The sequence below is a fragment of the Dermochelys coriacea genome, chromosome 1 (assembly GCF_009764565.3).
Source record: "Dermochelys coriacea isolate rDerCor1 chromosome 1, rDerCor1.pri.v4, whole genome shotgun sequence".
Taxonomy (NCBI): domain Eukaryota; kingdom Metazoa; phylum Chordata; order Testudines; family Dermochelyidae; genus Dermochelys; species Dermochelys coriacea.
In genome coordinates this window covers 339,688,244-339,711,432 of record NC_050068.2, presented here as the reverse complement: position 1 = coordinate 339,711,432, position 23,189 = coordinate 339,688,244, and the positions used below count along the sequence as shown (strand labels likewise).

At 42.9% G+C, this 23,189-nt stretch overlaps 1 protein-coding gene across 1 annotated transcript in view; it reads left to right on the top strand.

Moving 5' to 3' along the window:
- Positions 1–23,189, top strand: part of DHTKD1 (dehydrogenase E1 and transketolase domain containing 1) — a 47,742-nt gene that overhangs the window by 8,827 nt on the left and 15,726 nt on the right. Inside the window, exons 3-10 of the mRNA XM_038382805.2 lie at positions 602–813; positions 3,556–3,750; positions 4,080–4,349; positions 11,665–11,836; positions 14,562–14,760; positions 15,740–16,052; positions 17,481–17,565; positions 18,675–18,814. Of these exons, the coding sequence (XP_038238733.1) occupies positions 602–813; positions 3,556–3,750; positions 4,080–4,349; positions 11,665–11,836; positions 14,562–14,760; positions 15,740–16,052; positions 17,481–17,565; positions 18,675–18,814 (1,586 nt within the window). The remainder of the gene's footprint in view (positions 1–601; positions 814–3,555; positions 3,751–4,079; positions 4,350–11,664; positions 11,837–14,561; positions 14,761–15,739; positions 16,053–17,480; positions 17,566–18,674; positions 18,815–23,189) is intronic.

The window sequence follows — 23,189 nt, the reverse complement described above, 5'->3', positions numbered from 1 at the left end:
GGAAACCTCATAATGACTCTTGGGTAACTTAGGTAACTCTGTAACTGTTAATGTAGCTTTCAGGTTACGTATTAATAGTATACCGTGTTCAACTACATTATAAAGCACTACACTAACAGAGGCACTGTGGTCCAGTGGCTAGGGCACTGGTGTGAAAATCTGAAGAGCTGGCTTCTCTTCCTGGCTCTACCACTCATTCAGTTACCTTGGATCACTCAGATTCTCTGTGTGCCTCATTTTCCCCATCTGTGAAGTGAGTATGTCTGTATTGTATTGCACTAGTGCTTGGGGGGGGGGGGGTCCCAATAATCCACCAGAGTCTTATTGTGCTAGATGCTATACAAATACATAGTAAAAAGACAACTCTGACTGAAAAAGCTTACAGTGATGCATACCATTCTTTGGAAGGTGCTCAGAGAACTCTGAATGAAAAGTGCTATAGACGTCTTAATTATTTTTAACACTGTAGTGTTTTTCTAAAGATTCTTGAGAACTTTACCTTCAAATGAAGAGTAGAAGGACAGGACACAATATTGTGTTTTCAAATCATTAATCACATTGTTATTGAATGTCACTTTTTTTTTTTTGGTTGTCATCCCAGGGCTCCTGAACATGGGAAAGGAAGAGGCTTCCTTAGAGGATGTGTTGACTTATCTTGACCATGTATATTGTGGACATATTTCTGTAGAAACAAGTCAGCTGTCAAGCTTGGAGGAGAGAGAATGGTTTGCTAAAAGGTTTGAACAATTAAAACAGGAGGCATTTACAACAGAAGAGAGAAAGCATTTGTCTAAAGTGATGCTAGAATCTCAGGTACATTACGTATCTTTATTATTTATATTACAGTAGTTCCTATGAGCCCCAGTCATGAACTGGGACCCATTGTGCTAGGCACTGTATAGGCCTTGCTGGAGCCCTAGCATAACTAGCAATATGAACCAAAAGCTGTGAACCAGAATAGGCATGGCCTTGGCAGAATAGTAGCACGCTAGGTGTCCGCTGACTAGGGAGGATGGTACAAAAACACAGATTTCTCAGGTAACTACATAAACTCATTCCTAAGAAAAGGTACAAGAGCACACTGACCCCTCATAAAGATGAGGAGGGCATGACAGGATAATGAATTAAGATGTCTTATTCAAATGAGCAGGTACAAGTATAAGGGTAGTAACTAACTACATCTGGAGTGTAATAAGTAACTTGTTTCCTTTAATGTATAAAAGGGGAAGTCATAGGAGGGGCATTTTTATACTAGTCTAGGGGACAGCATCCTGGTGTGCTGGGTTGAACTGGTACCTTGTTGCGGGCATACGTATGTATGTATACATATGCCGTATACCCTATAGCACACTAGGAACGTGCTTCGTTGACGACTATACACTTGGCCAAGCGCCTTCACCACCAAACCAAGCCTGTGGGCTTTCTTATGAATAACATTGAGGTCTGCTGAATCAACACGCTGCACTGTTAGCTACTGCAGCTGGCACCGGAGCTCCAGGAACAGCATTAACAGCGCTGCAGTATGAGCAGCACTAACAACACACTACAAACACAGCGGGGGAAATCAACCACCCCTCTCACTCCCCCCCCCCCAAAAAAAAAACCAAAAACAAACACTCTCTCTACTTAACTAGCTTATAGTCTAAATATGGATGTGTTTGAGATGGAGAAGACCTGAGTTTTATCTGCTGGATGCAGTATAGAAATGAAATAATTCTCGTTGGAGGGAGTTGTTCACCTTAACTACTGCAGCAATTCTTAAAAGAAAACTGCAGTGCTTTACTCTGTTAGTAGTTGATTGCGTGGGAAACAGTGAGGTATTGATCTCAAGGAGACTTCAGGCACGTGCTGCTGTTCCAGTGTTCTGTGTTTCCCTTCCCGTTTCACCCTCCCTATTTGTCACTTGTTCCCCTCACCAACAGCTTCTAGTCACAATCTCTCTCAACAGGGAATATTCAGGAAGAACACCCTTTACTATTTAGAGAGAAGGGAAGCTAAATGGGAGCATGATCAGGGTTCTGGCAGTGTTGCTCTGGCGAAGTAGCTGTTTGGATAGCACTGCCAAAGCGTTTGGCAAAGGAGCTCTTGCCTCATTCCCGGTGCATTCTGTAAGGGGCAGTGAAAGGCTCCCTTCTGCGGCCCTGATAAAGTACGTGGGCTGAGTGTTTGGGGGACTCTAGCCATATATTTCCATAATGTAAAATTTTGTGTGGTTTTTTTCATCTCTTGTTCATATAGTGGCACAAGAGTATTTATATGAAGGTGTCCCTGCTTCTGGCTTTCATGTGGCCCAAATAGGGAGAATTTGAAACTACCCTTTTCTCTGTGCAAATGAGTGTTGCCTTCATTGCTTCATTGCCTTTTTTTTTAAAATGCAGTTGACAGGCTTATTTCCCTCAGTGGCTGTTTCATTAAGGGAATTAGTAACATAGGGTTTTTCCTGACCCTACTGAGGTAAATTGCAAATTTTCCTTTGGCTCAGGGTCTAGAGAAGATTGTATAGGAAATGTTGCTCCTGCTGCACTTTTGTGTGTGTGTTTAAATTCAAGGCTGCTGAGTATTGGCTAACTACCAACAAATGCCAGCCAGCCAGACTCTTGAGGCTGTTGCTCAATTAAAACTTCTCAATTAAAGTCTTAGGCCATGTCCACTCTGTCGCCTGGGTGTGGAGGGGAGAAAACACACACACACCCCACCCCCGAGTGACATAAATTGCACCGGCATAAGTGGTAGTGCGCACAGCGTTATGTTGGCAGGAGAGCTTCTCCCACTGACATAGCAACCGCTGCTCATTGGGGATGATTTAATTATGTCTATGGGAGAACTCTCTCCCATTGGCACAGACCGGCTACACGAGAGATCATACAGCAGCGCAGTTATATTGGTACAGCTGTGCCGCTGTAAGGTCTCCAGTATAGACATAGCCTATATATATTTTCAATCCATAGTTGTAAACACTGCAGGAATTTTTTACACTTTAAAGTTTCTCCCAAACTTTGTTGTACAAAACTAGTGAGGGGAAAAACTAGACATAGAACTGAGTGCCTTTTTTCCTTTTCCCTTCCATCTCAACAGTACTTGTGCCTGAGCACTCAGGGCCATGTATAATACTAATCAAAATAATATATTGCACATTGGATCAGAGGATCTTTTAAGGGGTTTATGAATGCTAACGAACTTGGGTTCCTAATGCCCCTGTGAAATAAGTAACTTTGTTAGTAACACCATTTTCAGATTGAACAAGTTGACCCTTTTTGCTTCCCTCCAGATTGTGTCATGTTCTTCTTACATCTCGTGATGCATGTATGTGTTCAGGGGGCAAATGCATGTTCTCAGATCCTAATGTAAAACTAGACAGTGGCTGATCTATCATTTGATCTCAATCATAGTCTCTTGTACTAGATTGGGCGTGGTGCTAGTTGGTGAGAAAGATCGGCTGAGGCGAGCTGGGGTTTTGTCCAGCTTTATACTCTGCATAGAATTGTGTAACTGTTGCTTTTATAGGACATTCAGTATTGTGTTAAATGACTTGTAGTCATACTCTGTTTCTATCAGGAGTTTGACCGCTTCTTGGCCACCAAGTTTGCCACAGTGAAACGTTACAGTGGTGAAGGAGCAGAGAGCATGATGGGTTTTTTCTACGAATTGTTAAAGATGTGTGTGTACAGTGGGGTGACAGACATCATTCTTGGAATGCCTCATCGAGGAAGGCTTAATCTCCTCACTGGGCTGCTTCAGTTTCCACCTGAGGTAAGGGACAGATTGTCTCACTAGCAGCAGCTTGCTGTTTACTCAGATTTTTGTGAAATAAGTTTATTTGACAAGAAAATATCTCATTGCCAGCGCTTGAATACAAGTGATAAATTGACCTTTTGAGCGCATACTTCTTCCTGCCATGGGCTCTGCAGATCTCTCTGTGAAAATACTTGGAGAATTGCAACAAAAGGGCTCAAGTGGCAAGGTCCAAAGGGTTATATGACTTCACCCAAAGTGTGTGACTTAAAACAAACAAAAACATCTCCAAAATTTGTAACATAAATACAAATATGCATTGTGTAACTAATCTTATTTCTGTGCAGTTGATGTTCCGTAAAATGCGTGGCTTAAGTGAGTTTCCAGAGAATTCACCAGCGATTGGGGATGTCCTGTCCCACCTGACATCCTCTGTAGATCTAGACTTTGGTTCACACCGCCCTCTGCATGTCACCATGTTGCCTAATCCATCACATCTAGAAGCAATTAATCCGGTGGCTGTTGGCAAGACACGCGGAAGGCAACAGTCTCTTCTTGATGGAGATTACTCGCTAGATAGTGCCGCGCAACCTGGAGACACAGTTATCTGCTTGCAGGTACTTGGAGAGCTCAAACAAATTTTTGCAAATGAGAGTATGAAAGATGATACTTGGTGTAAAGATGGTAAATCAGAGGAAAGGTGAAGAGCTAGGTTTTTTCACTATTAGAAAAAGGAAGATCTCCAGATGACAATGCAGCTGGTGTTTTTAAGAATCCCAGTTTTAAGATTTCCAAGCCAATGATCTCTATCTGTACCTGGTCTACTAGTCTTCTTGCTAGTAAGAATGCTTTGAAAGCTGCACGAATCTGTTTTCCCTAATGGCCATTTTGCCATTTTTGCAGTTTAAACTGTCCTGCTCACCCATTGTTTCTAATCAGGGTGATTAGAGCTTGAAATAGAACCAAGCAGGAACCTTCAATCTCCCAGCCTCTGAAAACATGTCCTTGGAGGAAAATGAACAACAAACACTGCAGTGTGTGTTAGCCATTAGAGTATGTAGTCATACATGTAGAGTATGAGGGGGGAGTCTCAGCACTATACTGTCCTGGTAAATCTTTCCTGGCTACTGAAAGGGGTTTTCTCCTTCAGAACTGCATCAAAATTGTGAAAAACCCTCAAAGTAAGTAAAGAGGTTTTTTATTTTTTTCCTCTGTTCTGTTGAGTCCAAAACTGAGAACTCTGCTCTTAGACTTTTAGAAACTAGGAGTAAATAGGGAACTGGGGAAGAACTATTTCATGCCAAGAGCAATGAACATGGAAGTCATTAGTGGGGAAATAATTGGAATAAAAGAAATGCCTCAGCTTGCTTCTGGAGAGGGAGATTGATGGACTGTTGGAAAAAAGCAGAAAAGAGAGGTTAAGATAATGCAAAAAAAGATATTGTTGGAAACATGAATGAGGCCATTCAGTCGCAACAAAACTGCAGTTTTTTGCATTTGTTGAACTTTTTTTTCTTAAACAGGAAACTTACTTGCATTTTATTTGTTTGGTAAAACATGCCCCTGAGCTTACTGGCCCACTTCTTTCCTTGCATTAGCTCATGGTCACTCTGGTGTGAAGTTCAGGTTCCAAATGTGCACCCCCCCCCCCCCCCCCCGGCACATTCTGCAAAACTGGCAACGTTGTACAGTGCTCTACTGGATTGATGAAAATTGCACTTTTCCATCTGGAGTTTAGAGAGGATATGGAAAACTCCCTGGTTTGTGTGGCCTTTTTGTGATACCTCTTCTTGTGGAGACAACAAGGAAAGTGATCTCATAAACTTAAACATGTGTAACTCTTTCTCCTCCTGCAAAACAAAGGTGTTCAGGGAGCAACTAGCCCCTATTTGTCTTTTGGTATTTCATGTTAACCTAGTAGTGGTCTCAGGTCTTCTACCCACTTCTGTTCAACACAAGCCAACTCCCATGTCGGGGATTGCTGTCAGGCTTAGAATAGCTTTGCTATATTGATGATCATGTGGTGGTTTTTAACAGGGGTTTGGGTTAGGCATTAAAAATAAAGTGAACATAGGACTACAGTGGTTATTGGTTGGGGGCACTCAGCTAGTCAAGAGGGAGAAAATAGGTATAAAGCTCTTCTTCTTTCAGAGTCTTGGCCTTAGAGCCTCACTTCAGGCTTTTTGTTGCACAGCTCCCTGCAAGTTTATTTCCTTTCCCCAGTGATGAGTGTAGAAAGTCTCAAGGCTGGCTTGCTCTAGTTTTCTTTGCTCACTTACTTTTGGCTAGGGACAGCATTATTGGCATGGGAGTTGGCAGCTGGCTCCTTCTCTCTGTTTTATGGCTGGTTATAGATGGTGAAAGGGAAGTAGTATAGCTAAAATGGCAGTGAGACTGACAGTAGACCCAGTTCTCCAAGGTCTCCAGATCTTCCTTCACAACATTTTTGGATGAAGTTCTATATCCCAAGATTGTAAAAAGGGTCCATTTGGGAGATAAACACATGTAAGTATCCTCCATACTTCTCCATCTCTTATGCATGAGTTATCAGTTTTTCACCTCACATTCCTTGACTCCCTCTTTCATTGACACATGCTGTTTAAAGTCCATAAATATGGCCTCCTGATACGAATTTCATTCCAGTATCATCATACAGACCATGTCTCATGAGTGGGATAAGCATGGTGACATGCATTAGACCTCTGAGGTAACCTATAATAATCTCATTGAAATATGGCTATAAATGGTGGGGGGGAATTCCTGTCCATAGTGCAAGATTATAAAATACAGTTATTGCTAGCATGGTTTCAGCTGTAGTCTGGACAGGTCATAAAGCACCTGGCATGAACCATTACAGGAAATGAGAACTGGTCTAGATGGGCTACGTTTCTGCTCTGGTGTGGGAATTTATTTGTTTTGAGTCATACTGGGCTTTTAGATATAAATGCCAGGCTTTGGCCATACATATATGTTGATTTAAGTGTCTTGGGCCCATGGCTTATGTGTCTTGCAGCTTCCACTCATCTACTTTTTGGTTTAAACCTCTTTAAAGGATTTGTTTTTCCTGTAGTTGTAACTTCTGGCCAGGATTTCAGGGCATTCACCTCTAGTTAAGCTTAGAAAAGGAGCATTTTCCTAAGAATTTTGACATTTTATGGGGGCTTGAGTTTTTGTGTGTGTTTGGTTGGTGGTTTGGTTTTTTTGGTTTTTTTGTTTGTTAAACCAACTTTTATCTTCATCTCTTACCCACCCAAGATCTCAGCACAGCTGTGTTCTAACTTCAAGGTAATTTCAGAAATTCTGTTCAAACCACAAGTGTGAGGAAAGGAAAAGACTCCAGCATGTGGAGCAGTTTTGAGAGTTATCAATTTTGTAAGAGGGGAGGAAAATATTGCGTAATCTTTTTCCATTCTGTGATCAAGCCTCTCTGAATTCGCCATCCACTGTAGTGGGAAAAGATCAAACTTCTTCAAGTTCTTGGGTAATGGAACTCTAATCATGTGCATGACTAATTTTTAAGGATTCTACTGTCTGGCCCATTGACCCATCTCTCTGTAATCAAAGCTCACTGACTGAGACTTAAGAATTGCCCATCTCTTTTCCTCAGTTACACTTCAATAATAGTCTGAGCCTTAATTTCACCCCCTTCAGAAGTTATTGAAGACTAGAAGGGTGGTGAAGCACTGGAATGGGTTACCTGGGGAGGTGGTGGAATCTCCTTCCTTAGAGGTTTTTAAGGTCAGGTTTGACAAAGTCCTGGCTGGGATGATTTAGTTGGGGATTGGTCCTGCTTTGAGCAGAGGGTTGGACTAGGTGACCTCCTGAGGTCCCTTCCAACCATGATATTCTATGATTCTATGATAAATAAGCAGTAGTGGCCTCCTGATCAGGCATTGTCTAGAAACTAGTGACCAGCCAGAGTAGTTGCGGGCCATAAGCAAACCCAACCAAAGGAAATGTCTGACCTGCAGGACATGTTTGTTTTAAACCTTTGAAAATATTCTTTTATTTATTATTATTATTATTATTATTATTATTATTTTGGATGTTGTGACTTAAAAGTTGCCATTAATACAACAATCTTGACATTTCTGTAACTATTGTGAGCAAGGGTCTGAGAGCCAGACCTGCCCTTGACTCTTCTGGCCTTGAGCAAGGCATGTGTGGTCTGACTTTCAGTAGCACTGCAGATTCTTTTACGGTGGATTTCTCAACATCTCTGAAAATAGGGCCATTAGCCTCTCTGTGCCTCCAGGTTCCCCTTCCCCAAAGTAGGGGTTGTGCCTGTAGTGAGGATTTAATTAGCTATGGTGATTTTAATTAGAAGAAGACTTTTGACAGTGGTAGGTGACTACCATGGGAAAGAGATTTCACTCCACCAATTTTTTTAAATCCTAATTACAGCAATTAAAACATCAGCCAACGTTATTTTATTTTCTCCCTCAAATGTAACTTGGAGGCTGCCAGAAAAATCCTGTACTGCATTGCTGGGTGGTCTATATAAACAAACTTTTTTATGTCTCCAGGAGTTGTTTTACAGAAACAACTAAGTGTAGCCTGTTCATGTCCAGGCATTTCAAAGGACATCCTAGATTTGAGAAGCATATGAGACACATTTCCTCCCCCCCCCCCCCCAAACCCAGTAACAGGAGGACTCAAATGCCGTGGGCAGAATTGAAAGTGATGCTCATGGCTGATACCAGTGAGGCTGGTTTTTGTTTATCCCATTAGATTTTGCCACCGGATTCCATTACCCAGCCCCATCAATCTCTTTTGTACAAATAAAACTTTCCCTATCTTTAGCCCCATGTCACACACTCCTTAATAATTGGTTTCCCACTAGACACTCTCCTGCCTTCTAATTTTCCTGTTTTTCTTTGGCGGTGGGGGGAATGGCCAAAGTTACTTCCCATGGAAGAGTCTCTGATTCCTTTCATAGCCTAATCTCCTTGACACCCACAATGTGCACTTTCTTCTTCCCTCCTTCTGAATAAAATGACCACTGTGTAATGAAACCTTCACCAAGGCTTTGTCTACACTAGCACTTTTGTTGGCAAGACACACCCCTGACTGATACAAGCGTCACTGACAAAAGTGCTGGTGTGGACAGTGCTATGTCAGCGGGAGACACTCTTCTGCCGACATAACTTCCGCTGCCCAGTGGGGGTGGTTTAATTATGCCGGTGGGAGAGCTCTCTCCTGCCAGCATAGAGCAGCTACACAGGAGAGCGGTACAGTTGTGCTGCTGTAAGGACCATAGTGTAGACATAGCCTAAGGGCCTACCTTCAGTAGAGACAGGAAGGATGGAACAGTAGTTGGGGCATGAGCCTGGGGCTCAGGAGACCCAGATTGAATTTTCTGTTCTGCTACAGACTTCCTGTGTGACCTTGGGCAAGTGACTGTCTGTCTGTGCTTCAGTTTTACAGATGGCGAATAATAGCATTTCCTTAGCTCATGGTGGTATTGAGGCATTCAAGATTCCAAGGCAATCCGATACTATAGTAAGAGGGTGGAGCACATAAAATACCGTAAGTTAATAACAGGCAGCCTCATGCCTTGCATGACCCTTTGACATGTTTTCCATTATAATCAGGATCCTCTTATTAAAATGTTGTCGTCTAGTTGAAGCCTGGCCTGTGGTAGAATTCACCCTTTTTCTGGATACTTCTGAACTATTCCTGCCAGTGACGACTTATTTCAGAGGCTCATCAAAATGCTTCAGAAGAGCACGTCCTTTGCCTTTGGAGTGCACTAGATAGCACCAAGTATCTGGTGTTCAAAAACAAATAATCCTTGAGGAATAATCCCTTACAGTGTGTCTCATTCCCTTCCCGTCCATTTCCGATCATAGAAGCTGAACGGTTTTCTCTTCTATCAAAGTGCTCTGGAGTTCTCAGAAACAAAGTATAAATTTAGCACCAAAGTACTCACGAGAAGTTTTACTACTGGAGGAATTCTGGGCCAAAACTCTGTGCACAGTATTTTAAAATGCTGCATATTCTATTTGTCAAAATAACACAGTATAATGATGCTCTCATCGGCAGCTGGGGATCCTGCTGGCAGCCCTGGGTTGGGGTGGAATCACCAATTCTATGGGGAACATTAATTCTATGCAAATTCTGCATTGTGCAGTGGCACAGAATTTGAGCAGGAATCAAGTTTGCTTGCAAAGTGGAGTTGCTGCTTTCCTTGGTTGTAGAGCAGGAAGCACTCTGTTTTTCGGACTCCTGGTGCGCAGATTAAAGAGGCTTTTCTTGGCAATAGTTCAGAGTCGGAGATTTCTGTGGAAGACTCTTGTTAAAATATTAGCATCAAATCATTGAGTATAACTTGGTTCAACCTTTAGTTTAAGACCAAGATTATTAAGCAACTTGCTGGTGCACTGAGTGATTGTTTATCACGAGTTTCACTGTATTTTATTCCTTTGTTTTCTTGCACCTTAAGTAGACTGGAAGACCCAAGAAGCTTTTTCTTCAGTAGAATGAAATGTCATAGCTGGAGGCTAGCTGGTTACTGAGGGGGGAAGATTTAAGTAGAAAGAGGGCATGAGACTTAAATTCTCAAATATCAAATGTCCTGTAAACTTGTGTGCTGGATTCTGAGGAGCCTTTTTCAGTGACGCACTGAAGGTCTTGGGATGAGACCAGAGCATTGGCCAACAAGCCTTTTCACTTGCTTTAGTGTGTTTACTGGAATGAAGCTGGTGCTATTGAGTGGGACCATGCAAAATGGAGGCTTTTGGAGAGCAGCAAAACAGCTGGAGCGAGAAGTGAAATCCTTTCAGAGATGCCAGAAACTTGCCACGGTTCATTTCTAAATACGCAAGGGGAGTGTTGTGGTCAGGAGTGGAAATGGAATTAAATGCTGGGGGTCTCCCTTGTAATGAATAACACTGCTCATCTGTGATGCCCCCTTGTAAAGATGAACTGAAAATTTTTATTAGAACTACTTAAAATCCAGAGGTTTCATGTCAGCAGGGCTTCACATGCACATTCTTTTCAGTTGTGATATGGCTAGGTTTGTATCTATAGAGTATCAATTGAGTTCTGAGTCTGTGGACCCTGAATCTGAAGGTAAGACCTTCACCTTGTTTTACCTAGCAGCTTCCTAAGACTTCTAATCTTTAATGATTTTGACTATAGAGGGAGGCTTTAATAGAACTTCAGTCTGAACCACACTGAACTCTGGGGAAGATTATATTCAAGCTCTGCAACTAAAGACAGTCTCCAGTTTCAATGCAAACCTGTAATTGAGCCCAGTGTCTTCAACTTTTTCAAAAACCTGGGCTGTTTGTAACTTTTTTAATAAATTTTCTTCAAATATGTTTTTAATTGTAATTTTTAAGCCTACCTGTATCTCCTGTTGATTTAGGATCTTCAGTAGCTTTCAGTCCCTTTCTAAAAACCTTCTATCTTCATTTATGTTTGGTTTTTTTCATCCCTTTTTATCCTTTCTCCGTATCTCTATTCTATGTCTCTATTTATTGAAGTGTAGACAGACAGAAGCCATGTATATTTTGGCCTGCAACGTTTAATTTTTGGGGGAGGGGCAGTGTATCAGATGGTGACTGACTTATTTTTGTTCACTGATCTTTTACTGAAAATCTACTGCGGACTAACAACTGTCACACTTGACCAACCATGTTAAGTTATAATGCTGTGTGTAATGATTAAGTCTATTTTAAGAGATTATAGGTTTGCTCCGAGCAGATAACAGATCAGCTAATGTGTGCACAGTTGCTGGCCGTGACTCTTCATTGGAGTTAAAAGATTATATAAAATCTATCAAATTAGCATGGGAGTGAGTGGCTGGTATTATTAGGGCTGTATGATCACTCTGAAAGATCTTGTGTAATGGATTTTTTCTCATTGTGACACCTTTCAGCATGGCTACTAACAAATCCTTTTCTGTCTCCTTCTTCTATAATTTAGGTTCATGGTGATGCTGCTTTCTCTGGTCAAGGGATTGTTCCTGAAACATTGACACTCTCTAATCTCCCACATTTCAGAGTTGGTGGAAGCATCCATTTGATTGTTAATAATCAGCTGGGTTACACCACTCCTCCAGAGCGAGGAAGATCGTCGCTATACTGTAGTGATATTGGTATGTGTAAAAGGGTCACCAGACAAGTGGTTATGTAACCTGTGTAAAAGAAATTTAAACTCCCCAGTGTGAATGTCAAGTACAAATTCCATTTTGGATTTTCACAGATAGTGTTTATGAATCCCAGGGAATCTTTTTCCACACTTATGATGAATTAGGTAAATTGGACTTGTTAATAGAGTAGAATACACTTTGCTAATAATAATAATTAATTTAAACACAAAAATTGTTTTCATGCACTTCATGACAAAGATTTAATAGCAGAGAAAATGTACATAGTAATTTTACAGAATGTTTACTAGGCTATTAAGTTTTATCAGTAACGCTTTTTTAAATTTATTTGACAAGTATGTTTTGTGATATAGTATGAGACTTTATCACTGATTCGTTAAATTCAGCAAACATTTTTTTAAACACAGTGGGTCTCTGAAGCATTGACTTACCAACATTCTACTGTGTGACTGTATCTTGGTTGTGATCATATGGTAACTGGTGGACTTGTGTGTTGAAATATGAGGTTGATGACACTACTTGAATAAGGTGAATGAAGGGTCTCTGATTTATCTTTGTTCATAAATCTTCTTTGATTAGCTAGATTATATATGCTTTGTCCTTCCACTGTGTGCAAATGTAATTATATCCCCTATAACCAGTGATGAGCTGCCAAAATCTTAACAACCGGTTCCCTATAAAAAGTTCTGATTTAAGGGATGTGCCCCAGTATGTATTTTTTGTACCAACAGGGTTACCATACATCCGTATTTTCCCGGACGGCGATTTAAGAAACACAAAGCCTGACCTGTCTGGGAAAATACAGATGTATGGTAACCCTGCCTAAAGTGTGTGGTTTTTTGTTTTTTGTTTTTTTTAAAGATGGGCCTGAACTAGAAATGAACTCCAGTTCACATGTGTGGGTCCCCACCACTCCTTGGAGGTGTGCTAGGGTGACCAGATGTCCTGATTTTATAGGGACAATCCCGATTTTGGGGTCTTTTATTATAGGCTCCTATTACCCTCCACCCCCTGTCCTAATTTTTCACACTTGCTATCTGGTCACCCTAGGGTGTGCACATGTGTGGGTCCCAGCTGCTCCCTGCCCCCCTCATTGAAGCAGGTGTGCAGGGTTACTGCCCTGGGAACTGCAGGGCACCAGTGGATGTGGGGCAGGGCTAGCTGGAAGCAGGGGGTGCAGGGCTGGCTGCAGGCAGGGCAGGGGGTGCGGCGGGGGTGGCTGGAGACAGGGACTGGTGCGGGCAGGGGGCGTGGGGGGGGCAGCTGCTGGCTGGAGGTAGGCAGGGGGTGGCTGGAGGTAGGGGCTGGTGCGGGCAGGGGGTGCAGGGGATGCCTGGAGGAAGGGCAGGGGATGCGACAGGGGCTGGCTGCAGGTAGGTGGTGCAGGGAGTGGCTGGAGGCAGGGGCTGGCTGCGGTCAGGGTGGTGGGTACTCCACTGGGAGAGCGGCTTGGAGCAGCCTGAGCAGCAGGACACAGCCCAGGCTCAGCAGAGCAGCCAGGGACCCACCAGGCAGCAGCGGGAGCCCAGGGTCAGGGGAGCAGCAGCAGCAACAGGGCTCATGCTCAGGGCCAGGTGGCAGCTCACATGGTTCCTGCAGCATAGTGCCCCCCAGCGGCTGGAGGGGGAATTACATCACTTCCCGACCGGAGCCCATCAAAGCCTCAGCGCCCACTGCAGGGAAGTGGGTTAACAACTGGTTCTAAAACTGCTTCAAAATTTAACAACCCGGTTCGCACGAACCAACTCCAGCTCACCACTGCCTACAGCTAAAAACATATTATTGTCTTGCGCATTTCACACTAAATCTTTGTTTCACGGCTTTAGCAAACCAGATGTTATAGGGTGGACCCATGATAACTGATAGAGAAAGCAAATTGCATTTCATTTTCTCCCTGCATTGGTTTGTGGCTCACATCCCTAGATTTCCTTTCCATGTTGTGTATTGGTTGTGACATGGTTTATTACCCATCTGAGTCCTTGGAGAGTGATCAGGTCAGAGAACTGTGGTACTCCTGGGATTCTATGTGGAGAGGAAAAAAATTCACCAGAAGGGCTAGGGAAATAGTGGGAGAATGTTAACTTCCCTGGAACATCTAAGAGGAAGTACAAGCCAACAGCTGGGAACTAGCTGATTTGCTGCCTAGACAGTCTACACAGAGGAAAGGGAGCTCTAATGTGAGTTTGGGGTTTTCTTCTGCTTATTTGAAAAGCCTTTGATTCTGACAAACCTGTCTGGGATCTGCTGGGAGCAACAGAGCATGAGTGGATTAGGGGACGGACTGCTTCTGAACAAGGAAATGCTGTATAGATTTCAGATAAACCCTGCTTCAGGTTAAAAACTGTATTTTGTTTCTCTTCTGGAGCAAGATGCAACCAAAAGACTGCCAGCCTGTGAGGGCTTTAGTTTCCATCCAGAATGAGAGGATTTAGGGACTGTGTGTACAAAACCTGTCGGAAGTTTTACTTTACTCTGGAACCATACTGTGGACCCATTGCACACATGCACAGGGTTGAGGTGATTTTAACAACCACAAAGACACTTCTCCCTGCTTACATTGGCAGGATCTCTCTGGATTTTTTTGGCCTCTGTCTGATGCACTGAGCAGAGATCACATGTGCTCATTCTCCTGTTATTGCAAAGGGTAGGGAGCACTTTGTTAGATCTCACCCTGAGTTTGACTCATAAATCCATATTTTGAACTTCTATTCAGGTAAGATCATTGGGTGTGCAGTTATCCATGTGAATGGTGACGATGCTGAAGAAGTCATCCGAGCGACACGATTAGCTGTTGAATACCAGCGCCGCTTCCGCAGGGATGTGATTGTAGACTTGCTGTGCTACAGACAGTGGGGCCACAATGAACTCGATGAGCCATTCTTCACCAACCCCAGCATGTATAAAATCATCAGGTAGGTTAATGCTAGCAAAGGAAGGTATATAACTCATGCGTAAACCAGCTGCAGTAATGATCAGTTTATCCTCAATTGTAACAGAAGCCTCTATGAAATTTAAGGTCCCTGTTTTACACGAGCACATTCTGTCCTGCTGTTGGCAATGATGCACCAGCATCGCAGCAGGGTAAGTACTAGTGTGGATATGGCTATGGCTATGCTCTTTGGAGGACACTGTCAAGACATCTTGCATATTAAAGAGAAACTGGGCATTACTGATGATGGTGCTAGTGCTTGAATATGGAGTTTGATGCCCTTTTGAAGAACAAGTTAATATAGTCCATCTGCATTTTAAAACGTCCTAATAGCTATTCTTGATTGGTTTGCCCTTTGCCCATGAGCATCCGTGGGGTTCAGGACACAGACAACTGGTTGGGGAGGGTTTGCAGATCAGGGCTGATGGCCATTGGCAGAGTTGTGTGTGGGAAGCTTGCACAATGCCTGCTTAAGCTGTTTCCTGCCAGTTCAGCTAGAATCCTCTTTTATGAGTAGTAAAACTTACCCTAACTTTATCCTCACTCTAAAAAAGAAAGTTTTTTCAAAATGTGCTAGCCAGTATATTCTGGCACTTCAGATGGAGTGTGCATGCAATGTTCACTATGGTGGAAGAGAATACTTAGACTCCTTGTCTTAACTCAACTTGCTGTGAGTTTATCATTATTAGAGTGCGACTCTGATTGTGAGTCTTTCTTTATGACCATAGCTGCCAGTTACAGATGCTTCTCCAATAATAAACAAGATGGCACACATTGTCTTGGAGAATTTCTGCCCCTTACTTTTTGGACGGCCTCCATCTGAATGATTGTAACCCAGCAGATCATTCACTCCAGTTCTTGGAATGAGTTTGTTGCCCTCTGGCAGCAACAGGGTTGTATTTCCTTGTTACTACAGTGATGGCACAGTGTACATGCGTGGGGTTTGACTTTCTCCCTGACAGATCCCGTAAGAGTATCCCAGACATGTATGCAGAGCGTCTAATAGCCAGTGGGCTCATGACTGAGGATGAGGTATTGGAGATAAAGACCTCATATTACTCCAAGCTAAATGATCATCTAGCGAACATGATGATGTATAGCCCCCCTTCGACCAACTTGCAAGCTCACTGGAGTGGCATGGTGGAACCCTCTGCTAGGATCACCATTTGGGATACAGGCCTGCCTGTGCCACTCCTGCAATTCATTGGCATCAAGTCTGTGGAGGTGCCTGAAGAGCTCCAGATGCACAGTCATCTTCTGAGGACGCATGTACAGGTCTGTAAGGCTTAATGAAGTTTTTATCTTCTTATTCCATAGCTCCAAAAAAAACCTGTTACGGAGGAAATCTAACACCACAAAGCATGCAACTAAAGAACAACAAAGTCATCTTGTAAAAGAAATAATTCTTCCTTGATAACTGATTTGAGTTTTGCAAGGATTGAACCACTATTTTTTTTTGTATGTGTGAGAAATACAGGGTAATCCCCCCAAAATTATAGCACTTATTTTTTTTTATTGATAGAACAAAGGAAAAAACATTCAACAAACTTGGGTTAGGTCTTTTTAAAACTCTTAAATAGAATAAAAACTTATTTTATGGGAGACTATATTCCGTTACCAATCCCTGAGACAGAGTCTATTTCCTAGGTCCCCAGTATAAATGTGCACCAGGTTTATGTCAGCACCTTCATTACTAATGTGTGATAGCTAGTAAGTTGCCTGTATGAAATTATTTTGTTCCAGTTCTAAGTGAATGCATCCACATAACAAAATTTTTGGCATTGATTGGCCCTTGATAGGCAGTCTCAGAGAGGCCAAGAGTTGAATGGGCAGGAAGACTGACCTAGCCTACCTCCCTCCACATCCGGGTGCATGTTGGAAGGGCAGTGTTTTGGAGAACATTTTGTATGGTTGCTGTCTAATCTGTTTTATAGATAGCTCTGGAGATTGGAAATCTTCCATCTGGCATCTTTCCCCAGCACTAACATAAATAAAAAACTGTGATACTAAAAGCACAGCCTATGCTCCAAGGAGTTTAAAATCTAGATCCTATTAGATCCATGATTCACTGATCTACATGGACAAATGTGTCCACCACATAGAACCGATTGCAGGATCAGGGCCTAAGGTGACTGTCAGCAAGTGGCTTCCTCCCAGGTGTTCTCTGGTGGCCAGCAAGTGCCTACCACCTCATTTTCTGCTCTTGATTTCTTAATAAACTCAAAAGGGCTCTATCAAGTCCAATATCAGCCCTCCTTTAGGGTACGGTTTGAACTTAAAGTTCAAAAATAAACCAAGTCTTCCCTCCAGCTTTCAGCTGGCACAGTGCCAAACTCCCTTGGTGTCTCAGGGTCCTTCTTGCCTTGGCAGGCAATTCCCAGCCCTTCCCAGCTGGAGCAGTTCTCCTGATCTCAGGGCCTTCCCTCCAGGAGCCTCTCACTCTGATGCTAAAGGGGAGTCACCTGGTCCATATCCAGCTGGCTCTAATTAAACCGCACAACTCATCCCAGATGTGGTGTACAGAGCTGACAAGCTCCAGGCCTCCTGCTCTTAAAGGGGCAAGCCATTCTGTTATAGTGACTAATAAAACTTTAGAGATGTTGCTCTGTGTATTTTTCTAGCTATCTCGGTTGAGCTGTAACATCTGATGAGGTGCAGAATGACAAAGCTAAATCACTGATCTTTTTTTAAAAAAATATTCAGGCAAGAATACAGAAAGTGAAGGAAGGAACAAAGTTGGACTGGGCTACAGCTGAAACATTAGCTTTTGGTTCACTACTCAGCCAAGGTAAGGGGCAGCTAAACAGCAGACAATATAACGTGTTGCTTCAGTGACAATCCAATATGCTATAAGATTTTTTTTAATTTATCTCATGACCCATTACAAGAGTTGTGACTATATAAAAGCCCAATAAAATAGAATCTTTTTCCAATAAGAAGGCAATCATGCCCACCTTGTGCCATTTATATTTGTAGGTTAGCTACTAGGAGGTCCAGAGGATAAAGCCCTGATTCGCTGAAACATATATTCTTGTGCTTAAAGCTAAGTCCCATTGAAATAAATGGGACCACTCATAAGTATATATTTAACTTGAAGCGGAAGTCTGAATTTTTTTCACCTCCTAGACCTGGATTCAGGTTTGCACTACATTGCATGCAGGGCACATGCATTTTGTGGTTTGCTTCTGGCTTTGTGTACACTTATTAACATTATAAAATAGCTAAGCAGTTTGTCAATAGTGGAGGTCTCTGCTCAAGACTATCCAGTTCTAAAGTAGAAGGCAGATATCCAGTACTAATTTTATTCCTCCGCATAAGTAAACTAATAGTAACTTTAATAATTGATAGTAAAGTTGATGCTGTACCATCACATAAGTAATCTCAGTACTTGCTCCGAAAAACTTAAGACTCTAATGCAGACACAGACTAAAAACGGTTCAAACACATCGATCTAGATATTTACATGACCGTACCTGGAGAGGTGCAGAGAGATGCTGAGTCTTAATAGGAGGTGTGTGTGTTTGAAGGAGAGGAGTAAGATTTTGCCCAAGAGAACTAGAGATCTTTGTAAGAGTAAGGAGTGGAGTGGAAGAAGGTATAAAGATGATAAAGAATGGTAGGTAGTATTCCTAGGGAGCAGTTAAGAAACAAGCCCTGGGAAGAGCTTTGGGAGTGGTGGGGAAAAGTGAGGGCAGGGATGTGTAAAGAAGAATAGTTGTACAGAGCCCTAATAATTAGAAAAAGAAGCTTTAATTTGATATGCTTGGTGAGGTGAAACCAGAGAGGATTTTGAAGAAGGAAGTGATATTGTTGAGCAAGGAGTAGTTGTCACTAGTAGTCTCTCTCCTTTTATGACTTTGATTGTTTAAAGTTACTTTTGATTCTTGCTTGATAAAGGGTTTAATATCCGACTAAGTGGACAGGATGTTGGGAGAGGAACATTCAGCCAACGACACGCAATGTTGGTTTGCCAAGAGACAGATGAAACCTGTATCCCGCTGAATCATTTGTCTCCGGATCAGAAAGGCTTCCTAGAGGTATGGTGTATGCTTTATAGAGCAGGTCACTTGTCCATGTCTTCACATAGTTGCATGCAAATTATAACAATGTTTTGCTTCTTAAAAGGTCTTCTCAAAGGTGGATAACTTGCCGTTCCGTAAATGGGGAGCCTGAGCCTCAGAAATTAATTGGGTTGCCCAAGGTCATACAATGAGCCAAAGTGAGAGTAGGGAATAGAAAGACCAATTACTTACCTTACAGTAGCTCTCGTTCTTCAAGATGTTTTGTCCCTGTGGATTCCACTTTCAGTGCGCCTGCATCCCCATGCATGTGAGATCAGATTATTTTGTCCGCTAGAGTCTGTTCGAACAGTGCCTGTGCCCTAGATGTCTTCGTGCACTCCCACCCTGCAAAACGAGATCATAATTAAGGCTACATTTATGTTATGGATGGAGGTTATGGAATTCACGGAATCTGACTTCCAGAGACCTCAGTGACATTCTCAGCTTCAGTCCCTGGGGCTTCAGGACTCGGGAGCTGGCAGCCAGTGGGGCGACGGCGGCAGGATTCCAGCGACAGTGGTGACAGGGAGCCCTCTTCAGGGTTCCAGTGATGGGCGACTGCGTGGCGGGGAGGCGGACACCTCAGGCAAGCAGCTGGGGGTGTCCCATTTTCCCTTTGGGAAATATGGTCACCCTGCAGCTTCCAGCTGCCATGAGCAGAGGGGGAACCCCACAGCTCCCAGCCAACATGGCGGGGGAAACCATGGAGCCGCAGAAGCAGAAGTCACAGACAGGTCACGGCTTCCATGAATTTTTCTTTATTGCTCATGACCTATTTGACTTTTACTAAAAATAACCCTGATAAAATCTTCATCTTAGTCACAGTAGAAGGTGTGGGCCCACCTGTCTGTTTCTTTGCTAGAGCAGAATGTCAGAAGTTCAACTCTGTAGTAGCTGGCAAGGAGGCTGCTATGTAGAATCCATGTGGACAGCACATCTCCAAGAAACTTGCCTTTTGTTAACTTGCAATTGTTCATTTTTCAAGCGATTGTCCACATGGACTCTACTCTTGGTGGCTAACAGTTATGTTTCATCAGAGTGGGGTAGTAGGAGTCCCAGTTAAGGATAGTAGAACAGCCCTACCAAAAGAGATGTAATCTGAAAGCCTCTACCCTAGAGGCTTTCAAATACAAAGAATAGTGTCCAGTGCATGTGTCGACTGGGTGCCATATAACTGCCTTGCAGATTTTCAGAATAGGGACACTCTTCAAACAGACAGCAGAAGCTGCCTAAGCTGTAGTGGAATAAGTTCCAGTATAGCAAAATGGATCTAGCCTGGTTAATGCATAACATGTCCTCATGCAGTTAGATTATTCCTAGGGGATATTGCCTGACTATGAACGCTCTCTGCAAAGGCTACAAACAGTCAGTGTGTTCCTGGACAGTTTTGTCTTCTCAACGTAAAAAGACAGTCGCCTTACTACATCTAGTGTGTGAAGATTAGCTTCTCTGGGGTGCACGAAGGCTTGGGGAAGAAAACTAGGAGATGGAGAATAAATTGGTTCGTATGGAATTCTGAAACAATTTTGGGCAGGAACTTGAGGTGAGGCCGGAGAGTAACTTTATCCTTAGGGAATACTGGGTAAGGGAGCCCACCCCAAAGGTCTGAATCTCTCCTATCCTTTTAGCTAATGTAATGGCTATTAAAGGCAGTCTTCATAGATTGTGGTAAATGGAACAGGTGGCTAAGGACTCAGATGGGGAATCCATCAACTCTGCTAATACTATATTGAGGTCCCAAGAGGGAGGGAGCTCCCAAACTGAGGGAAAAACCTGCCTTAAGGAGCTTTGTCACGGTAGGGTAGAAAACAGTATGGCCCTGAATAGGCGGGCAGTGTGCAGATGTAGCTGCTAGGTGGTGCTAATATAGTCCAGATTGTTTCAAGGGCTAGTAAATAGCCCAGTATTGCTGAATTGAGTGTAGTCCAGTAAGACAGTTAGTGCTGAGATGCCTAGATAGACAACCTCTTCTACTTAAGCTTCAAGCCAACTTTGCTTTTTTCCTGCTTTAGAGCAGAATTTTCTGAACTTTGTCTAAGCAGCTTCTTTCAATGGATGTCATGTAACCAGCATTGAGGCTGTCAGGTGTAACAGTGCTGGGTCCAGGTGCAGGATCTGATTGTTGTTCTGAATGACTACTAGATTGATCAGGTAAGGTGATTGTGGGCTGAACTGAGAGATTGTCAGTCCAAATAATGGAACTGTCCAGCGAATGCTGGAGATAACATGATTCAGAGTTTGAGACCAGAAGGGACTTTTAGATTATCTAGTATGACCTATATAGATAGCACAGGCCATTAACATATCACTCAGTTACCCTGTATTTAGCCCAGTAACTAGTGATTGGATGCCTTTCCGGAGGATGTGCTTTACTCAGTCTTCTATGAAGACATCGAGAGGGAGGATCCACCACTTGCCTTGATAGTTTTTGTTCCAATGGTTTATCACTTTTTTTTTATTTTTATTTTTAAAACAGAATTGTACCTAATTTGAATTTGTCTGGTTTCAGCTTCCATCCATTAGTTCTTGTTTTGCCTTTCTCCATTAAAGAGTCCATTAGTATTCAGTATTTTCTCCATATGAAGGTACTTACATACTGTAATCAATTCACCTCTCAGTCTTCTTTTTGGTAAACTGAACAGATAGACTTAAAGAGTTCAATCACTGTAATAATTAGTCCTATGTTTTTGTCTTGGTTTCCTCAGAACCCTTGGTATTGTGAGAATTGGCACAAAGGCATACATCAGTCCCAGAGTACCAGGGATATGAGTAGTATCTGTCGAATCCTGGGCTAGAACCCTCTCTAGAACAAAATGTTTGACACATGTTGTTCTGGTCTGTGGCAAATAGGTCTATTTCTGGGAATCCCCACTTGCAAAAGGTATTCTGCAGGACTGAGTCTCTCAGAATGGTCTGCTGGGTTGGTCTCCGAACGTGTTTTGAAGGCTGGAAAGGTGCAGAGCCACTGGTAAGATTTGATTTGTAATGCACCAAGTAGTCTCTGCGTTGTCAGGTCATCATGCTCTCCCATCTATTGGCATAATGCATGATTGTGGTGTTGTCTGTCTTCTCTTAGATTATGGAGAAGAGGCAGGACACTTTGCATGGCAGGCAGATGGCTTTGAGCTCTAGAATGCTTATATGGAGATGAGCTTCCTGAAGGGACCATGGGTCCTGAATTCAGAGATGATCTAGAGGAGTTCCCCATCCCTCAGTGGGAGATCTGTCACCAGAGTCTTGGTAGGCAGATGTGCAGAGAATCTTTGCATACCTAAAAAAGCTTTTTTCACCAGATTAACAAAGACTTGAGACCGCAATCATCATTTCCATGTGATGTCTACTGGGTAGATACACTAATTTCAGCCATCCTTGCGTGGGGGATAGGGGAATTCTGGCCAACTGTCACATAGGCATGACATCATATGTCATGGACATCTGAGGCATGCTCTTACTGATGTGCTTTGGTGAGGTTTACTATTGTCAAGAATCTTTCCTGTGGAAGGTAAACTCTCGCTGACCTGGAATCTAGTGCTGCTCCTGTGCACTGTGTGCTTTGAGTCTGAATTAGTGTGGACTTCTTTCTGTTGACTGTGAGGTCCCATGAAGTAAAGAGCTTTAAAGTTACTTGGATCGAAGTGGTCATCTGTGGGGTTTATCTTCCTCAAACTAGCTAGTCTTTGAGGTGTGTGTAGACCTGGCTACCTTGCCTCCTTAGATGAGCTACCACAACTGCCAAACCCTTCATAAATACCTTTGATGCTGTGGAGAGACCAGAGGTCACCATCCTGCACTAGTAATAAAATGATCCTGCTAGAAATCTGAGGTATTTCTTCTGGGCTGCATGAATAGACAAGTGGAAAGATGGCTCTTGACCCTCAAGACAACTGAATCGGTCTTGAGGCTCTAACAAGGGAATTATGGAGGCTATGGCATCTGAGGATACTGGGTGCTAACGGGAGGGAATGTCAGAGCTCACCTGCTCCTTCCTCTCACTCTGCGAGGAGGCTTGTACTGCACTCTCAAGTAGCGGCTTAAGGTGGGCTTCTCTAGCTTTCAGAGTTCTCTTTGAGAAGGGGCAACATATGGAGCCTCGCTGGGGGTTGTATCCCTCTCTTAGACAAAGCAGGCACCAGAAGTGTATGTTGTCACAGGCATCGAAGTTTTGCATGAGGGACATGTCTTGAATCCCAGCAATTTAGCTTTTGCCATGTTACTAGCACCCCTGAATGGGAGGATGGGTGTAGTGTAGCCTAACTGAAACTTGCTCAAGAAAAATTATGCACACATATATACAATATGTCATTTGTTTTTTTACAGTTGGCACTAACAAACAACTAAGTAGTAGGGACCA